This window comes from Perca flavescens, chromosome 16 (genome assembly GCF_004354835.1).
Source record: "Perca flavescens isolate YP-PL-M2 chromosome 16, PFLA_1.0, whole genome shotgun sequence".
NCBI classification, from domain to species: domain Eukaryota; kingdom Metazoa; phylum Chordata; class Actinopteri; order Perciformes; family Percidae; genus Perca; species Perca flavescens.
Window position 1 is genome coordinate 15,897,998 of NC_041346.1, and position 17,813 is coordinate 15,915,810.

At 40.4% G+C, this 17,813-nt stretch overlaps 1 protein-coding gene across 1 annotated transcript in view; it reads left to right on the forward strand.

Annotated features, from left to right (window-relative positions):
- Window positions 1–17,813, forward strand: part of strbp (spermatid perinuclear RNA binding protein) — a 78,568-nt gene that overhangs the window by 33,972 nt on the left and 26,783 nt on the right. The window contains exon 3 of the mRNA XM_028601042.1: window positions 14,124–14,303. Within this exon, the coding sequence (XP_028456843.1) occupies window positions 14,301–14,303 (3 nt within the window). The 5' untranslated portion in view covers window positions 14,124–14,300. The remainder of the gene's footprint in view (window positions 1–14,123; window positions 14,304–17,813) is intronic.

Genomic DNA, 17,813 nt, shown 5'->3' on the forward strand with positions numbered 1-17,813 from the left:
GAAGAGAGTGCTGTACTGACAGAGTGAGCTGTTAGACATCAGCTCCAGAAGGGTGTATATTGCCCATGTTGGTTTCTTTGAGGTGTTTGTATGCCTCCTCTGAAATAGGTAATTACATTTTTTTAACCTGGTCCTCATTGACGACTTGCATGTTGCAAGTGCACCCATCCAAAAAATAGCTTTTGTGCTATTTGATTAGTTTTATTTGTATCATCTAAACTTGTAATTAGACCTTCCTTATTGAAAGTAGATTTAAAATGATTGGAATTATCCTTTAATCTGTCATTCTTAATCTGTGGTTCTAATGGAGGTGGCCTTGGGCAAGACACACTAAAAGTGCAGGAAATACAATTTTGTAAATCCATGATGATTAATTGTGAATTATTAATGACAAGTCCTGTTCCTGTGGCTAGGAAAAGTTTGTTTTAATATTAATATAAAACATTTTGTTATAAAGTGTGAAAAAGACAGTTGAAATGAATTATTTCAGCCATGGCTCCTCAGGCTCTTCTTTGTCTCCCTTCACTTCTCTTCATCCTTTTTCTCTTCATCCCTGCCTCCCCTTCCTTCCTTCCCGTCTCTTCATCCATTTTTGTCCTTCTCAGTTTTCCACTTTCTTTCTTCCCTTGCAGTTTCTAATCTCCCTCACTCCTTTTCTATAGCCTCACACACCCTACCTTATGGCTCCATTATTCTTATCTAAACAGTAACATCCTGTCATTCAACCTTTTTCACCATCTCTCACTCCTTCATGTGATCCTGATTTATATCTTCCTAATCTCTCACCCTCCAACCACTGCACACACACAGTTCCCTCTCTTATTCCCTCGTTTCTAACCTCCCCTACGCTTTTTCTCCCTCTCTCCCACCGTATACAGTATATAATTTAATGCCGCCCTTCCTCTTCTCTTTCTCTTCTACTGTTCCTTCCTTTCTCCCTCTAGGTCCCTCCGTCTTCTCCCTAGAGTCGGAGAGACAGACAGTAAGGAAGTGTGTAATGAAACGTCTATATCGAATACACTGCCCAAATTGACCTGGAATGAATGGAGTCACTGAACAGCTCGAGCTAAAGCTGAATGCACAGATGAAGCTGCCTAATGTAGCATGCATGTTAGGAATACTTTCACACAGGATAAGAACACAAACACGTTTACTGTGTGTAGTCAAAGTATTCTATTACTAGTCAGCTGTATTTGAAATAATAGTAATACAGAAAAATAACTTCTTTCCGCTGAATTCTGCCCAAAATCGATATTTGGCAAAGCCCATGAATTCAGTCATTTCAGCTGAAGGAGTAAGCAATCTGTATTCAAGAGATTTTCTTCTCTGTTTATAGAGGGAACAGAGAGACAGACAGCCGAGGCAACGGCTAAAGAGAGTGAAAATGACAAACACGCAGCGACAGAATGACAAGGATGCACTCTCCCAAGTTGTTCTGTTTTATTAATTAAAACATGAAACATTATTACATGATTCTGAGTTCATCCTGTGAAATTAATTTCTTAAAAATACTTGATGTGATTTGGCTTTCGTAATACATCACGCTAATCTGCTCATCTGCCACCCACACTACTGCTTTTATTAATGAAAATGGACAGAGATAAATAGAGAATGGACATACCTCTGGGATATCAAGCTCTACTTGTGTGTGTGTGTGTGTGTGTGTGTGTGTATATAGACGTAAGTAGAAGCCCATTAGGGAATTAGTCCACATCTGGACAACCCTAGCTGTCCTCGTGTGCTCACAACTAAATATTTCAGAATTGGGAACATTACATAAACAACCACTTCTGACAATCAATTCTCAATTTTTCTCCAAATTATTTGAGAGACCTGTTTGGATGTCTCTGTGAACCCATTTTAATATATTTACAACATATCAAGATAGTTGTTTTGTCATTGATACCGCTGGACCAAACATAAGGTTTAAGGTCAAATCTACACACACAATCCATCTTCAAAGTTTCTATACATAAGTTTTTCTTTCTTTCTAAATCTCACCTCTTTTCTTCTTTTGTTCCTCCCTACCGCCCTCACTTTTTTGTACCTATGTAACCTTGCTTCAAAATTTATGACTGAGTTGATGGTAATTCGCTAAATTGCTATTTATTCATTTGTTTTTTGTATATTTATTTATTTATTATTAAATAATAGTTATAGTCTGGAAACCTCTCAGTTAAGTTCCGATTTCCAAGGTGTGTTAACAGAAGTAGACCAAAATGCCTCTGGACTAAATTAAATGGACCTGCAACTAATCAGAGCAACGATACATGTGACATAGCGACAGCGACAAGCGACGGACAAATGTAAACTTCAACACAAAGTTCCACATTAGCTGCAGCCATCTTGTTTGTTTTCGAAAATTCCTCAAAAGCGCTCCTCTTTACTAAGCTAGGTTTATGCTCACTGTAGTCTTCCCGATGTCATCACGTATTTTGCGTAAAGCGCAAAGGCTCCGGAAGTTGTTAGTCATTGTTTCAAACCCGCTTCATATGAGATAAACGCTTGTGATTGGCACGGTCAGGATCTGGATACGTTCAACAACATGAGCTTGCAGATCCGTCTGGTTAGTAGGATGCAGCAGCAAAAGCCCACACTGTTTTTTTTACTTAAATTTGACAGCTGGAGTTTATTGTGTGTATAACCACTTACATATTCACAAACCTGCTCGGACAAACACACACACACACACACACACACACACAAAGGGGTGGGGGTGTGACAGCTTTGTGTGTTGGCAAACATGAGCTTAGCAATGAAGAACCTTTCAAGCAGGATTAAGCTGCTAAGTGTCAATGGACAGACAACTAGGCCAAAGAACACTAGGATATCACTTACACTGCAACAATCATTGTCAGTGTGTGTGTGTGTGTGTGTGTGTACAGTAGTAAAGTAAGTACAGTAGTGTGGTAGATGGTAAAAAAAGAGGCACACACACTGTACACAAATTCACAAGTCTTCCCTATGACTATGGACTGTGAAGCCTCAGCAGAGCCATGGAAGGACCATCTGTTCCTGCTGAAATCAGCACAGCAGGAGCCTACAACACACACACACACACACACACACACACACACACACACATACACAGTTGTAGCATGCTTCAGTTCTGGGATAGTCTATTTATTCCCCATGCTGACGCAGGACAGTAGTCAATTGTGTGTGTGTGTGTGTGTGTGTGTGTATGGTAGCTAAAGTTTTCAGTTAAAAGTAAGGTAACCCATATAGATGACGGGTGTGTCTGAGATGACCAATGCTAAGCTAATTTTAAGATGATAATATAGATAGACATACATAATATAGATAGATAGATAGATAGATAGATAGATAGATAGATAGATAGATAGATAGATAGATAGATAGTCTCTCCACCATCAGCAGAAATTGTGCACACAAACGGCTATTCTCCATTTTAATAATTGCCCGAGGGGAGTTGCACTCCCCTGTCAATGTTATCTATTTCCTTTCCAGAAGCAACATCAGCGTTTCCTCTGCTTTCTGTCATCTCATCAATACTCTGTGCTTTGACTTCTCCTGTCCTGCACCTGCACCCAGTCAAGACACAACCACAGTGTAACATATGGAGGATAACAGAGCATCTTTCTTCAAGGCAAGCAGGGAACACTAAGGCCGGTTACACACTGCACGCGTCGCACGAGCGTGTCAGCCGCGTGGCGTGTCCGTTTATATTTCGCCTCCCATGTTAACAGGTTAGAGCTTACACACTGCCGGCGTGAGATGCGTGCCTGCTAGAAATAGAACCGACGCCTATTTTTCACGCGAGACGCGAGCGTGTTGAAAGCGTTTCCAGGCAAAATAGAATAGGAAAATATGTGTATATGTCATTTAGACACGAATGCACATTAATAAATGACATCTTGATGTTTGAAAGTCTAGGTTTTGACATCAATGTAGATATAAATGTAATACAAAATTTCAGAGAAAATATTTTCCAATATTGCAGAACAAAATATTCTGTAACATATTTTGCAGTCAATACTGCCGACGTCTTGCTTTAATCAAATCAGTAGGCTATATATAAATGGTAGGATAGGCTACTATAACAACGTAGTGTGTGTTCTGAGTGACGGTCCAACATCAGATAGGCTATATAGGCTCTTTACAGCTACACAAAGTTGTTATAAACAGACAGCCCACTTACCCATTTTTCAGAGTTTGAATCTGTCAGCACTATGTCCCGAGATCAGTCCTCCCTGTACCTAGCAGCAGGAGCAGCGCCGTGTCAGACACGCTTCTGGTGTGTAGGACACAGAAAAATCCCCGCAGCTGACACGCAACAGAAACGCCACGCTCCCACGACGCGTGCAGTGTGTAACCGGCCTTAGTTCTGTTACCTATGTTTTAAAATTATATTTGATGACAGGATCACAGGGAAGCCTACGTATGCCTACAAATATAAAGAAGACAAATGTGAAAATGGTAACTAAGAGGAGCTGATCAGAGGTTACAGAAATCAATGACTGGGTTCAACAGAACTTGACCTGACCTTGTCCTGCTGATGATATGGATTAGAATACCAATTGTAATCAATAAACCAAAGCATGGTCGTTCATCCTCATTTTTTGAAACTTGTTTCCAAGGCACCTGCATTTGTTAACTGCCTCAGGCTGCGTTCTATGCATCATGTATACAGTGTGTTTGATTTCTTATAGTGGACATTACTGATGCACTTTTAAATGCAGGCTTTCAAAAGAAGCAAAGATATAAGTAAAGGAAATTGCCATTGGACTGTTGAACGTTGTTATTGTGGCAGAAGTGGACCTACAGTAGTTAGTCATCACACTGAGCAGCTTCTTTTTAAATTAAGGTCTTTTATAAAGAAAACATTGATGCAGGAAAACTTGTTAATCTCATTGTTGGATGTTTTAAAGTTCTGTAAATAGAATAAAAACCAAAATGGCTTACGTCAGCATCTCATAACAGAAGACACAATAAACAGACATAGCCAAATAAGGATGACAAACAAAAAGGAACGTGATAGACGTAATAAATAAATAAATACAATAAAATACAATAAAATGTAATACCAAATATACTGAAAGACTGAACAAGGTATTAATAAAACAGCAGTAAAACATAAGAGAAACAGGAGGCTAAGATAAATTGGAACAGACCGGGTGCATAAGTTGAGATCAGCTGGGAAATCAGCATGGCAGTCAGTAGGAGAAGTAATTGCTTTGGTGCATGTGTGTTTAATGGAGTCAGTGTGTGTCCACTGTGATACTGTGTAGAATCATGCTCTCTTATTCGGGTGACTGATCTATTCCTCCATGTTCAATATACAAAATATGTGGTCATTAAAATGGGATTGTTCCCCCGTGTCCCTGAAAATATCAATAACAGAAGCCTTGTCCGCCATTGCATAAAACTAAAACAACACGGGATAAATGCAGTAAAGTGTACTAACTATAATGTAGAATGGAAATATTTAATTTCCATTCACCTTGACTCCCATGTGTAAAACAGTTCCGGATTAAACGCCTGATATGAAAACCAGCAGGGCTCCTTGTTCTGAGAACAAGAATCGAGAGCCATAGTTTTAAATAAATGTGTGATGTTTTAATGGGCCAATCCCTGACAGTGTTTTCAGGTTGCAATTGTTCTGCCTGTTGTCATACCTCTTAATTAAAGGCAGCCATCAAAGTATATACATTCTATACAGTGTGTACATAAGCCTTTTTTGGCTTTGAGAGACAGACCTTCCCACCATCACCATCATGCAGATGTAGTACATACCTGACCCCATAACCCTGGTGTTCTTTGTTCTAATATCCTATCAGCATGTGTCCTGCATTAATGAGACATAATGCAGACAATATCTAAAGCATGTCACTTACTCCCGATCACGTCTTGTAGTGCATGAACGCTATTACCTTTGAGTAGTCTTGTGTGCTATTTTATTGCGGCTGTTTTCTGTAAGTTGTGCGTGTTTTTGTGCTGATGAAACTTAATAATTTGTGAGCGGGAAAAACAATTGTACTACTAGCCTAATACTGTAAAACAGCGTTTCATTGCAACATTTAAGTTCAGTCTTGAGATCTGTAAGACGGTTAACCAACTAACGGCTTTCTCTTAATATTAACTCTTCCTTTACATTTCTATTAAAAGAGACCCTCACTAGTCTATCACTCTTTGTTCCTTTCAATTTACTGATAAGTTAGCATTGCTTGTTTGTTTATTGCCATTGCTGCAAGGTTCATAACTCAAGGATTGGTTGGTGGTGGTTGGTGATCCCACCAAAGCAGTTCCAAGTATTTGTGACCTCAGGCATGATCCTAGGTCCTACTAGCTCCTCATTCATAAAAAGGATGACCGGCTTACCTGCAACCTCAACTTCAGAGGACTAATGCAGTTAGTTAAAAGCTTTGCACTTCCTGATGCTACTTTAAAATATGTTGTTTACATCTTTGCTTACAGTGATTGGTTTGTTTTCATCACCTTTAATGGTCTGTGGGTACATGAATACGTACACTTTGCATTTGTGGCCAGGAGCATCAGTGTATGATCTTGTAGGGTTCAGGATTTCCCAAGCCTCTCTAAAATGTATGAGGTGTTTGGTAATGGCCCTGTCACGGCTAATGGCAAGGCATTCCTCATATTTTGATGACTGGCTGATTATTTCCGCAATTCGGGAGCAAGCAATCAGGCACAGCCTCCTCTGCTATGTGAGCCAGTAAAGCCTCACAGTGAACTAGCAAAGGCAACCGTACACTTCTCTGGGCATGTCTCTCAACTCTCAGTGAAACACAGCGTCTGTTTGGCTGCAGGGCATGCTGAATGCACCCTCCACACTAGTGCCATTGGACCTCATTCAGATCTGGATAAATGGTCTCCACATAGAACACCAAACGTTACAAGAAATGGAGGAGTCAGTGTCCAACCTTTGCCTCGGCTCTAAAACCAGGAGGAGGAGAACAGTCTAACCAAGAGGTTTCCCTTTTAGGTGTTTCTCTTCCTGTTTGTCTGCAGTTTTCCGTCAGACTTGTTATCCTGCTCCTCATATTCTTGCCACTTTCAAACCCTGGTTACTGTTATTGTTGTTTTCTTTTTCTTTGCATGTCTTCTTATCTGCACAATAACTACTTCCTTAATTCTAGAAAGGTATGTGACTGTAGACCTCTGTCTTATCTGGAAAGAAATTTAAGTTCTTATCTGAGAAAGAAATCCTTGTTTATTTCTCGGAAAGGAAAAGCCCTCACAACCTAAGGTTGTATACTGGACTGCTTGGTATCACACTGAAAGTTAGTCAGGTAAATTATCAGGATGGTCAATGTTTGTTTATCTTATCGTATTTGTGGTGCATTTAATAGTTATAATATGCTTTGATGCATTTAAATTGTCACAGAAATCCTGCAGCTGGAAGGTAGTCTTTTTATGTGTAGCAACTTTTATATGTTTTAAAAGGCAAAGGTCATAACTACTTACTATCAGCAAAACTATTGAGCAACACAGTGACACAGTTATTTATGTGGCTTTAAAAGAAGACCCTCAACCCTGCTTTTTCAGCCCAGATTACATTCAAACATTTGCTACATCTATTTTAGACAGCCTGTTTGCAGTCCAGTCTGTTAAAGTGTGCTATACTGGATATACAAGCATTATAACTGCTCTGTTGGCAGCACAAAAAGGATCAAAAGAAAGAGTGGAAACAAGGAAATAGGTGGGGAAATGAGATGCTTTTTTATGCAACCTCTCCCTGTCTCAGCATGCCTCTCTCTGCTTGTACCACTGTCTGTGTTTCTGATCGCTTGTCTCTCAATCTGTCCCTGTCTTTCTCTGTCCTGCTGTCTCACCCCTGTAGAGAAATAGCCAGGCAAACAGGCATCTCCGTCAGCAAGCACTTGTTTACACAATACATGCTTCTTCACAACAGAGATGGTTAGAGAGAGGTGTATGAGAGCGTGATTCTGCATCCATTTTGTTCATTGTGCGCCGCCTGCTCCTATGAGTTTCATTATTTGTGTTTGCTCATTACCACAGACTTTTGCAGATGTTTTCCCAGATGCAAACATTATGGCACCAATAACCCCAGAGCCAGCCACACACAAATTGGTACAAATAAAATACAGAGGCTACTCACAAACAAACAGCCCTTTTCAGGTGTATGGTGTTTGAACATAATGGATCAGAAATAGCATTGGTGAGAAAAGCATTCGTGAGAGCAAAAATACCATACCTCGGAACAATTATGCGGGAGATAAATCAACAGCGATGCTCTAAAATAACTTCAGAATGACACAAAAACTCAACTGCCAGAAACATCACCCATATTTATACATGCACAAGATTAGCTTTCTAGCAGGTCTGCTCCATTGGAGTGCATAGAGACTTCTGAACAGTTGTTGGTGTGGAAAAAGAAGAGTATGGCATGTGACAGCAGGGCAAGAGCTAGAACTAACGTACATAGCTGCAAGTACATGATACATACTTAAGCCCATTACCTTATTAAGATCCCTCAGTACCTGATTCTTTATTTTAACACTGCATGAGATCGATAGATAGACAGATAGATAGTATGGGTGTAACGATTCTCCAAATCCTCAATTTGATTACATTTTCGATTCTAAGGTCACGGTTCGATTCTTACATTTCTACATTAATTTTTTTTAAAGCACAGTTTGCTATGCCATTTTTAGACTAGATTTTTATGCAATATAATATCTAACCTTTGTTCGCAATGTACCACACTACATTGTCAAATTTAAAACATTTATTAATTTATTAAAGTAACAATAACTTATATCTATAACCTGCCATCTAGTTTCTCTTTTGTAACTGCAGTCTTCTACACAGGAGATGACATTCAAGTTCACAACAAAACAAACAAAAACAATAAAAGATAGTCTTCTCTGAACAATTAAGTGTCTTAACAAACTATTTCCGAACAGATGAACATATACCGCACAGATTAACTGCCATGTTAGTCGTACTGCCAGTGGAAGAATATGATACACGCACATAGCAGAGCTTGCAAAATGTGGCTTTTTTGTCGACCGTTGTCAACATCCGAAATCCAAAATACTTCCACACCGGCAACTTCAGTGAAAGAGGAGGGGGTTCAAGTTCGGTCTCCTGCATCTGCAGTTGCCATGCTATCTTTTGACTGGCTGTTGCTAAATTAGAGGAGGTTTACTGACTCGCAGCACTTCAACACTAGTGTTGACGAACTGACCGAAGAGCCTGTTAATTAACACGAGTAGTGTCACTGAACCGGGAGAATGAACCGTCTCACTCCTGTTTTTTACCTCATTCGTGCCGGCAGTGCTTGGCTCAAGCTGAGTGCGATCGGTGTATGCTCTGTTGTGTGCAGAGACAGTAAAATGAATGGACAAAGCGACACCATAGACTTCCACGGAGACCAGTGAAGTCTATTAGAAGCAATTAGAAGCACTTTTCCGGTGATGGCAGAGCGTTACTGCGCAGCCTCGAACTGAGCTTGACAACGTAGATGTGACGTGAGCAACCTGTCTGAAAGTTGTAAGTCTTCTGGTAGCTGTGCCAAGAGAAATCTCAATCATCCCGAATCTTGCAGAGACGGAGAGCGTAGGTATATGTAAGGAGATAACATAGGCATAACATTTTCTATGTTTTTTTTCCGCTTGGCAAGCCGACCGGACGTGACATGGGGGCGTGGCAGCATCGACGATTCCATTTTTTATTCGAAATTTGAGATTGTGACACCCTTAATAGATAGATAGGTAGATAGGTAGATAAAACAAGCAATTTGAAGACATCACATTGGGCTCTGGTGAAACTGTGATGGGCAGTCTCTAATGTTTTTTTGACATTTTAGACCGTAAACCATTCATTATTTTTTAATTGGACATGCATGTGCAAATATAGGTGGATGTCAGAACCTTCTCCACAATAAAGTAACAGTCAGAAACACAATAAATAAAGGGTAAAGAAAAGACAAGCAAGGTGGAAGATACATGTGAGCTACATAGATTGATTTAAGCTTGTATAAAGTAAATCAGTGGACTCTGTTTGGACTTTGTGCGCAAGATAATATCTTATTCCAAACTGTAGTAGGAAGCGTTTTCCCGGGACATGGCCCAGGGCTTTCTCAGTTAAAACAACACTACAGATGGTTTTTGTAGTAGATCATTAGTGTTGGGGTTCTCTAAAATTCCCTAACACAAAAAATATTAATTTGGTGTTTTATTATTCATATAAAGTGCCAGCACATTTTGGTTGTGCTGTAATGTTAGAGTTGTGGCCTTTAACCAGCCATTAATCAAAGATCCTTTTGCTGGTGAAATAATGACAGTGTGTCTTGAATTTTGGCATCCTGCTGGCACTGTGGCTGCTGGAAGAAACACTTCCAACTGTGCTATAATCATCATCAACATCAGTACGACTGACAATCTCAATCAAAACTCTAAAAGGGAATACAATGTGAAAATAAGCTCCTCCAACACTAATTAGCACACTCTCTCTGGCTTTTGTCAATCCTCCCAGTCTCCCTTCACACTGTCTCTTCCACTGCTCATCTCATGTGATGGTTATCTGATGAGAAAAAATTGCTGCTAATCTCAGCAAATTCCCCAGCTCTGCTATCTCTTCTTCATCTTTCAATCACTTCTCTTCCCTCGTTTCTTATGCATCTGTGTGTTTTTTTCCTTATGCATTAATTTGTAGAAGAAATATATTCAATAACTATGAATTGAGGTGATGGTGTCTGTGTGCATGACCAGTGTTAATGAGGCCGGGCCTCTGCCAGTTTTTTCTCCTTTCTCCTCTCCTTCTCTGGAGAAAAACACAAAATCGCACACTAATGACCCACGATGATGGTGTGAATAAGAGAGAAGAAGAAAAATGGAGAATGGATACTGGCAGGAGGCGTACAAAAAGAGATGTAGGGTGGATGCAGACAGAAATGTAATAATTGGTCAGTGTGAGCCCAAGCAAGACAAAGCCACAAGAAGATAAACGGACAAGCTGGCATCTACTGTTCGTACAGGCGACACGCAGCCACGCATGTGAAAACATGGTCGTCCCCTCAGTCGCCCTCAGTCCCACTGGGAGACAGAGGAGGGTGGGCAAATTGTTCTGTAGACCAGCTATTGTTGTTTTGAAGATCCAGGGCTTCGTTTAAGCTTTAATTCAGACAACACAAGCATTATTTTTTTGTTCCAATATATTTTTTGTGTACGGCATATTTCTCATTCGTGTACACATGATTTTAATTAAAGAAAAATGAGAAGGAAAATGCCATGAGAGAGAAACAAAGGGAGGGAATTGGTGTTGTTGTTTATCACTGAATTTCTCTGATAATGAGAATCGAATGGGAGCTGGCACATTGTTATTATGCAGGGTGTTTGTATCTGGGTCTCTGTTTGTGTACGTGCACTATAATCATGTGCATACAATCCTAAATGGCCAAGCCATGATGGAAGAGAGCTTACCCCCCTCAGGCACAGAGTGTTGGCTGTAAGGTAACTGTGTGCATAGACACAGAAACTGTTGCTGCCAGGTGTGTTGAGGAGGTAATTGGCAGTGTGGCAGGCCAGTGGCTAGTGGCTTAGAGAGGGACAGCCAAAGAGAAAATGAGGAGCAGCCTCTGGTGGAGTCTGTTTGCCCGAGGGGCCAGCTTAATATCTGCCGTAGTTGTTCATCTGATTCCCCCCTGTCCCCTTACACCGCTTCGTATTCTGCTTATAGTTTCTTTTGCCCGCTCTCTTCGTCCTACTTGCTCCTGTTCATGGACAATTCCAATTCTCACCATTTTTCTCTGTCCTTTCTTCAACTACTTACTGCATCTCTATCTCTCTCCTATCTTGCTCTTGTTCTCCCTGGATCCCAGCGAGCTTTCACAGAGAGGCTACAGCTTCACCACAATTTAATCCCCCAGCAGGTCTACTCCAAGAGAGACCACCAATCATATGGGTCTATCTTTTCTGTCCCCTGACAGCATCCAGATAGAACCCTGGATGTATGTACAGGTGATGAGATTCTCTACACATTAGAGACACTGTTTACTATTTATCAGTGTAAAAAAAGAAAAATGCCAGTGATAGTTCTGCAAGGTACACCAGCAGAGATCAGTCTGGTGTCTGTAATGGACTTTAATAGACGCATGTGTACTTTCTCCTGGATTCTGCCCCATAAATGTCTGTATTGTTTCACTTATCATTGCAGTGCCTGGTTAATCTAATTTTTCAGAGATGATAGGTTTTGCAGATCAAACTGCTGTGGCACCATAGTGGTACAATTCGCAGAGCAACAGAAAATGTATCTGCTACTAAGTGAGGATTTGCTGTTTATTCTCTGTTTTATTTAATTGTAAATGGAATATCTTTGCGTTTTGGACTTGTGGTCGGACAAGAGACATTTGAAGATGTCACCTTGTGCTCTGGGAAACTGAGGGCCATTTTTTTCGTTATTTTCTGATATTTTATAGACAAAACGACTAGTTGATTAATGAAAATTAAAAGGGCACTCAGAGAGTGCAGACATCCACCAAGGCATGCCCTATCTCACAATGTTATAGCAGTGAGAATTTTCCCAGTTGGGAACACATTTTTCAGATTATTTTGACACCACATGAACATAGCACAAACAACCGTCATAGATTTCAGTGTTTTATTTTTAAATCTCATTTTAGCTCAGTTTTTTCAACAATAAGTAGTCACAGGTTGTTGTTTTTTTGGTCTGTGTGTTTGCCAAAAATGTTGCCACCGTTTTCATTAATGAAATTAACACTGCTGCATCCTCCCACACCTACTTAAACAGGCTACGCCTGAATCTGGAAGACCTTTGAGAAGTCAACTCATCCACTCGTGTGTGAACACATGCACAGCTCTATAAATGTCATTGCTCTGGTTTGAGAGTGACCAGATGTGTCTGTGTACTGTCAGTGGTGATGCTGTTGACATTTCATGTTGTGAATAGGAACGTTGTGTATCTGTTCAGCTCGGCTTGCTCCGCACTGATAAAACTGGCCTGTGTTTTCATAGCAACACCAGATGTTTACTTTACTTTACGGAGCCCTGAGACGAGCTAAAGGTATGAGTCACAAGTAGCTTTATATAGGTTCAAGGTTTGTATTACAATTAATTTACTTTTTAAGAAAATCATCAAGTCATTATAAGAGGCATGGAAAATCATTAAGAGGTATATTTAGAGCCTTTACATACATTTTCAATATTACTTTACTGTCACCTCTGTTCACTGAAAGGAACAAAAGCAAGGAAAAGATAAGGTTGGAACCATTACTGTCACAAATTGTATTGGAAGAAGCACTCTGTAGCACAGTGGTCCAGCTCTCGCCAAGCACTAAACATTGTAATTTCAAGTCCAGCTTTTGTCAGTTTCTTTTTTTGTCCCTTTTTTCCTGTCACCCTCCTTGCTGTTCATCACAGTGTGACTTGGAAGTGCTTTACAGTGAAACACAGTACTTACATGATCATTTTTTGTCACTGCTTCTTTTAAAGTGGTAAGAAATGTCACTCACTGTGGATTCCTGGTTGCCATGGTATGGACTCACTGTGGTACCTTTTTTCTATGAACTAAGTATGTGCATGTATCATTTTACTATATATATGTAAATATAAAAGTCATTGTGTATTCTCTATTTGAATCTAGTGACACACTCATTTCTGGTCCTGTATATCTAGAAGAACAGAAAAAGACTAGTTTACGTGTAGCCTGTCAACTAGTTTGCATGCATGCGTGCGTGTGTGTAAATGGAGGAGCTTGTGTTAGGCTTAAGTGTGTAACCCAGTGTGAAAACAAGTACATGTTTGTATTACACCCCCCTCCCTCAGACCCCTGTAACCTCATGAAAAATAAATGAAGGCCTGTGTGTGTGTGTGTGCACCCCCGTTTAGAAAACAGAGAGAGAGAGAGAGAGAGAGAGATGGTAAATGAAATGTATGAGTGGAATTTTAAATGTGATGGGGGTTGATGCATGTTACTGTAGATGATGATCATCAGGCTACTATCTTTGTTTCATCGGTTTTGCTTTTTTGTGTTTTATATGTGGCAGACCAGAAGCAATTTCCCTTTGACGCTCCCTTCTGTAGTTATTGAGGCACTGATCAAAATTCCATCCTTTTCTCCCATCCTCATACCCCCCACTCTCTGTTACATCCCTTCAGAAGTACAACCTCTCATAGAGTGGTGGCCAGAGTGACAGAGGAGCACATGAGGAGCGGAAACGGCGTGACAGCAACATCCTGACCGGTAACCCTTCTTCTGCACCCCACCACGCACCCAGAAACTCCAGAAGCGGGGCGTCACAAGGAAGGAAACGTGCGACCACTCCTCCTGCAGGCATGGTAATACACTCTGTGGCTGTAGTTGCTGGTGTGTTTGTGTGTCAATGTCTGTGATGTGGTTGTGTTTGCTTGGATACTGGTGAATTATCCACAATAGAGTAAGGAAACACTCTCCAGACCAACATGACAATTGTGTGTGTGTGTGTGTGTGTGTGTGTGTGTGTGTCAAAGAGAGATACCTGATAAGAGTTTGTGCAGAGAGAAGTGTATAGCTTTGTGTAGGGGGGGAGGAACTTTACAGGCTATATGTTAACATTGGGGAAAGAGGAGAAGGAGAACACAGATGAATGAAAAGGATAGAGGAGGTTAAGAAGATGAAGAACAATGAAAGGAAACAAAAGAAGACAGTGGTGTTTAACAGAAAGAGTGAATTACTGTTGGCTGTTTATAAGGTTTTTTAGAGGTTTTTCTTTTGATTTTTATTCTGTTTGTTCTTTTCCATATGCTTATATTCCTATAGATTGAATTAAAATTATGCATGGAAATAATGTTTCACATTCGCCTTTATTCATTTATTCATGATGTTAAGAAGGATAGATGATTCATTTTTATTGGTCAACAGTTTTCTACCAGGGCACAATCACAAATGCTGAATCAATGTAGAAATGAGGTTTGTTCCTAACGTAATAGCATAAGAGGCACGTTACGGGTGGAAGAAGATGCAGAAAAAGAGCTATTGTGTTTATTGGGAGGAGGAGAGGGAGTGCGTCTCAAAAGATGAAAGAGAGGGGGGAGACAAGTGGGGGCAGATAAGACCATAAAAACATAAATGATGGACAGAAACATGACAGATGAAAAGCGCAAAGGATATGGAAAGCAAAAAGAGAAGTGTGGAATGGAAAAATGGGGGTGATAAGGGAGGTAGGGAGGTTGAGAGAGTGAGAGAGAGAGAAAGAGAGAGAGAGAAAGAGAGATTGATTAATGTTCTTGCCCTGTGACAGTGGGAGCTTTTCCCTGAGGGGGGAGCAGAGCAGAAGATGAATTATTAAAAACTAGAACAAGTGTAGAAAGGAGAAAAAATGGGTGGAAAAAAGAGAGGGAGTGGAAGAGTGGTTTGTGGGCGAGGGTGGAAGAATGGAGGGAGGAGGTAAGAGGAAAGGGGAGAAAAATGAATGATTGAGAGAAAACAAGATGTTGCTGAAGGTGCTGAGGTTGGACTATGCAGAAGAAGGCACATGGTTGAGCTCATAAATAACCAAGGGTAATCAGATGTGTGTGTGTGTGTGTGTGTGTGTGTGTGTGTGTGTGTGTGTGTGTGTGTGTGTGTGTGTGCGCACGCGCGCACTTGTGTGATTAGTCTTGAGTTATGGTGATGCAGCAAATACTCTGGGTGACCTTGGCAAGGGTGTCACCGCGCAAACCGTACAATACACCAAACAGCTTCTTTATCGACTTTCCACTGAGCTTTCGGCATTTAATGAATGCACACGCTCACAGTGCTTCTCTGCGTCTTCATTCCCTCCGTACGCACACACATACACTCATTTTGGCTTGACTATTTGTATTTGTCTGGCATGTTGTATGGCTCGGTCCTTGTACATGTCATCATTAGTTCACTGCTCTGTTTCTGGAGAAGACAGTGCAGACGTCGCCAAGTGGAAAGTTTCAACAATTTTGTGGTTTTAGTTCCACTTCTTCTCACATTATGTTAAATGCCAAATACTCCCATCTTTACAGCATCTTTGATGTACAGTTGGTAAAAGACATAACTGGATTGCCAAAACTAAAAAGGATTTAAAAGTTTTGTCAAAACAGGGAAACGTTTAATTTCATTCTTCCATATGACATAATTTTATGTTTATTTTGTGGTGTTCTGGTATTTCCCTCATGTAGACATGGCCATACTCAATATTGTAATAGTATGGCCAGAAACAATGTAATGTCACCTCATCTGCTTTTAGCGGTCCGGTCATAATATTTTATAGGCGGACTATAAACCTTTAAAACCATGCCGACACATTAAAGGAGTCAAAGGGTGTAGATGTTTTTATTCTAGTTTTCCATGTATCCATGTTTATCAAATGTTTATCAGGACATTTGAGAGGTCTGGCATGACATGAACAGCCTGTTTGTTGTTTTGCTGCTAGACGATTTTTCATATACTTTTATGTATGTGTGTGTGACTGCACATATGTAGTTATTTGAGAGAGAGAGAGAGAGAAAGAAAGAGAGAGAGAGAGAGAGAGAGAGAGAGAGAGAGAGAGCACACAATAAAACAGGATAGCGGAGTGTGTCGGGCCGGCTTGCCAAGCAGAGTGCAAATAAATCACAGGATGAATTTTTAATGCAAACCCCCAGAGGCTGTTGGATGTTACAGAGACGGCACTGGGCTTTTTTTTAATTTGTGTGTGTGTGTGTGTGTGTGTGTGTATATGTTATTTTCTCCTTCAAATTTACTTTATGTTTATGTTTCATGTTAGGCTAAAGAGGTGTGACATTTACCACTTCTGAAATGGTTTTGCGTGCTATTATTGGGTGGTGATTTGTTTTTCTGGGTTTTAGTGTAGTTTTACTATGAGGATGTTTTGGTCTGTGTTGTCAACTTCAGTACAAACAAACGTTTGTTTCTGTGGCCGGCTAAAAATATTAAAATCCAGTTTGTCTTTATCTCCCTGCTTCTCTTTCTGTCGATCTCTCAGCTTTGGCCCTTTGTTTACTTTCGGAGGCTTGCTCCACCTCTCTGTCATCCTCTTCTCTCCCTCATCTTTCAGTCTCTCCTCACAATACCTCGTAGTGTGTGCTGTTATCCAAGCACTGCATGCACTTTAGGCACAGACTTATTAAAAATAAGAGCACATAAACTCCTTAGGCGCATGGCCTGAGCGCACACACACACACACACACACACACACACACACACAGTGCAATGTTTCAATATGGTTGATTGTTGGAGAAAAAAAAACGTCACAGGTATAGAGACTCCAGTCACAGCTGATATTGTGCGAGTGAGTCTTGTCCTTGGCATTGGGTTGTGTAATTTATAGCAGATGGCCATAGAGAGACAAGATGAGCCAGGAAGAGACTGAAAGAGACAGGCAGAGTCATTGGATTCTGCTGCTTCTAAAGTAAAGTAGATTAAGATTAACGTAAAAATTGTCCAGAGTTCTCCTTTAAGCACAGAATGTATGGTGATGGATGGAAGATATGGCAGTAATTTGTGTGTAAGACACTGTGGAGTAATTGATTGTATGGGTTTTATGTGCATACTTCATTCATAATCTTCATGTTTAGTGACCAATGTTGGATTTTTGCCATGATATGTTCAAGGTTTTTCTTGTGTTGGTGTGTGTGCACATTAGTTTAGTACACAGTGAGTTGTAAATGCTGTGTAATGTGGTTATGTAACATGCCAGCCATCCGGCCTCACTGGAGCATGAAATGGAGTGTAATTGGTAAGTGTGTGGTTTAAAAGCACTATGCAACAATGGCATACAAAGGTATACATGCTGGTGGTGTGTGCTGGTGGCTTGCAGACAGCTGGGATGCATGTCTGTTTCTGATTCCTAGAGG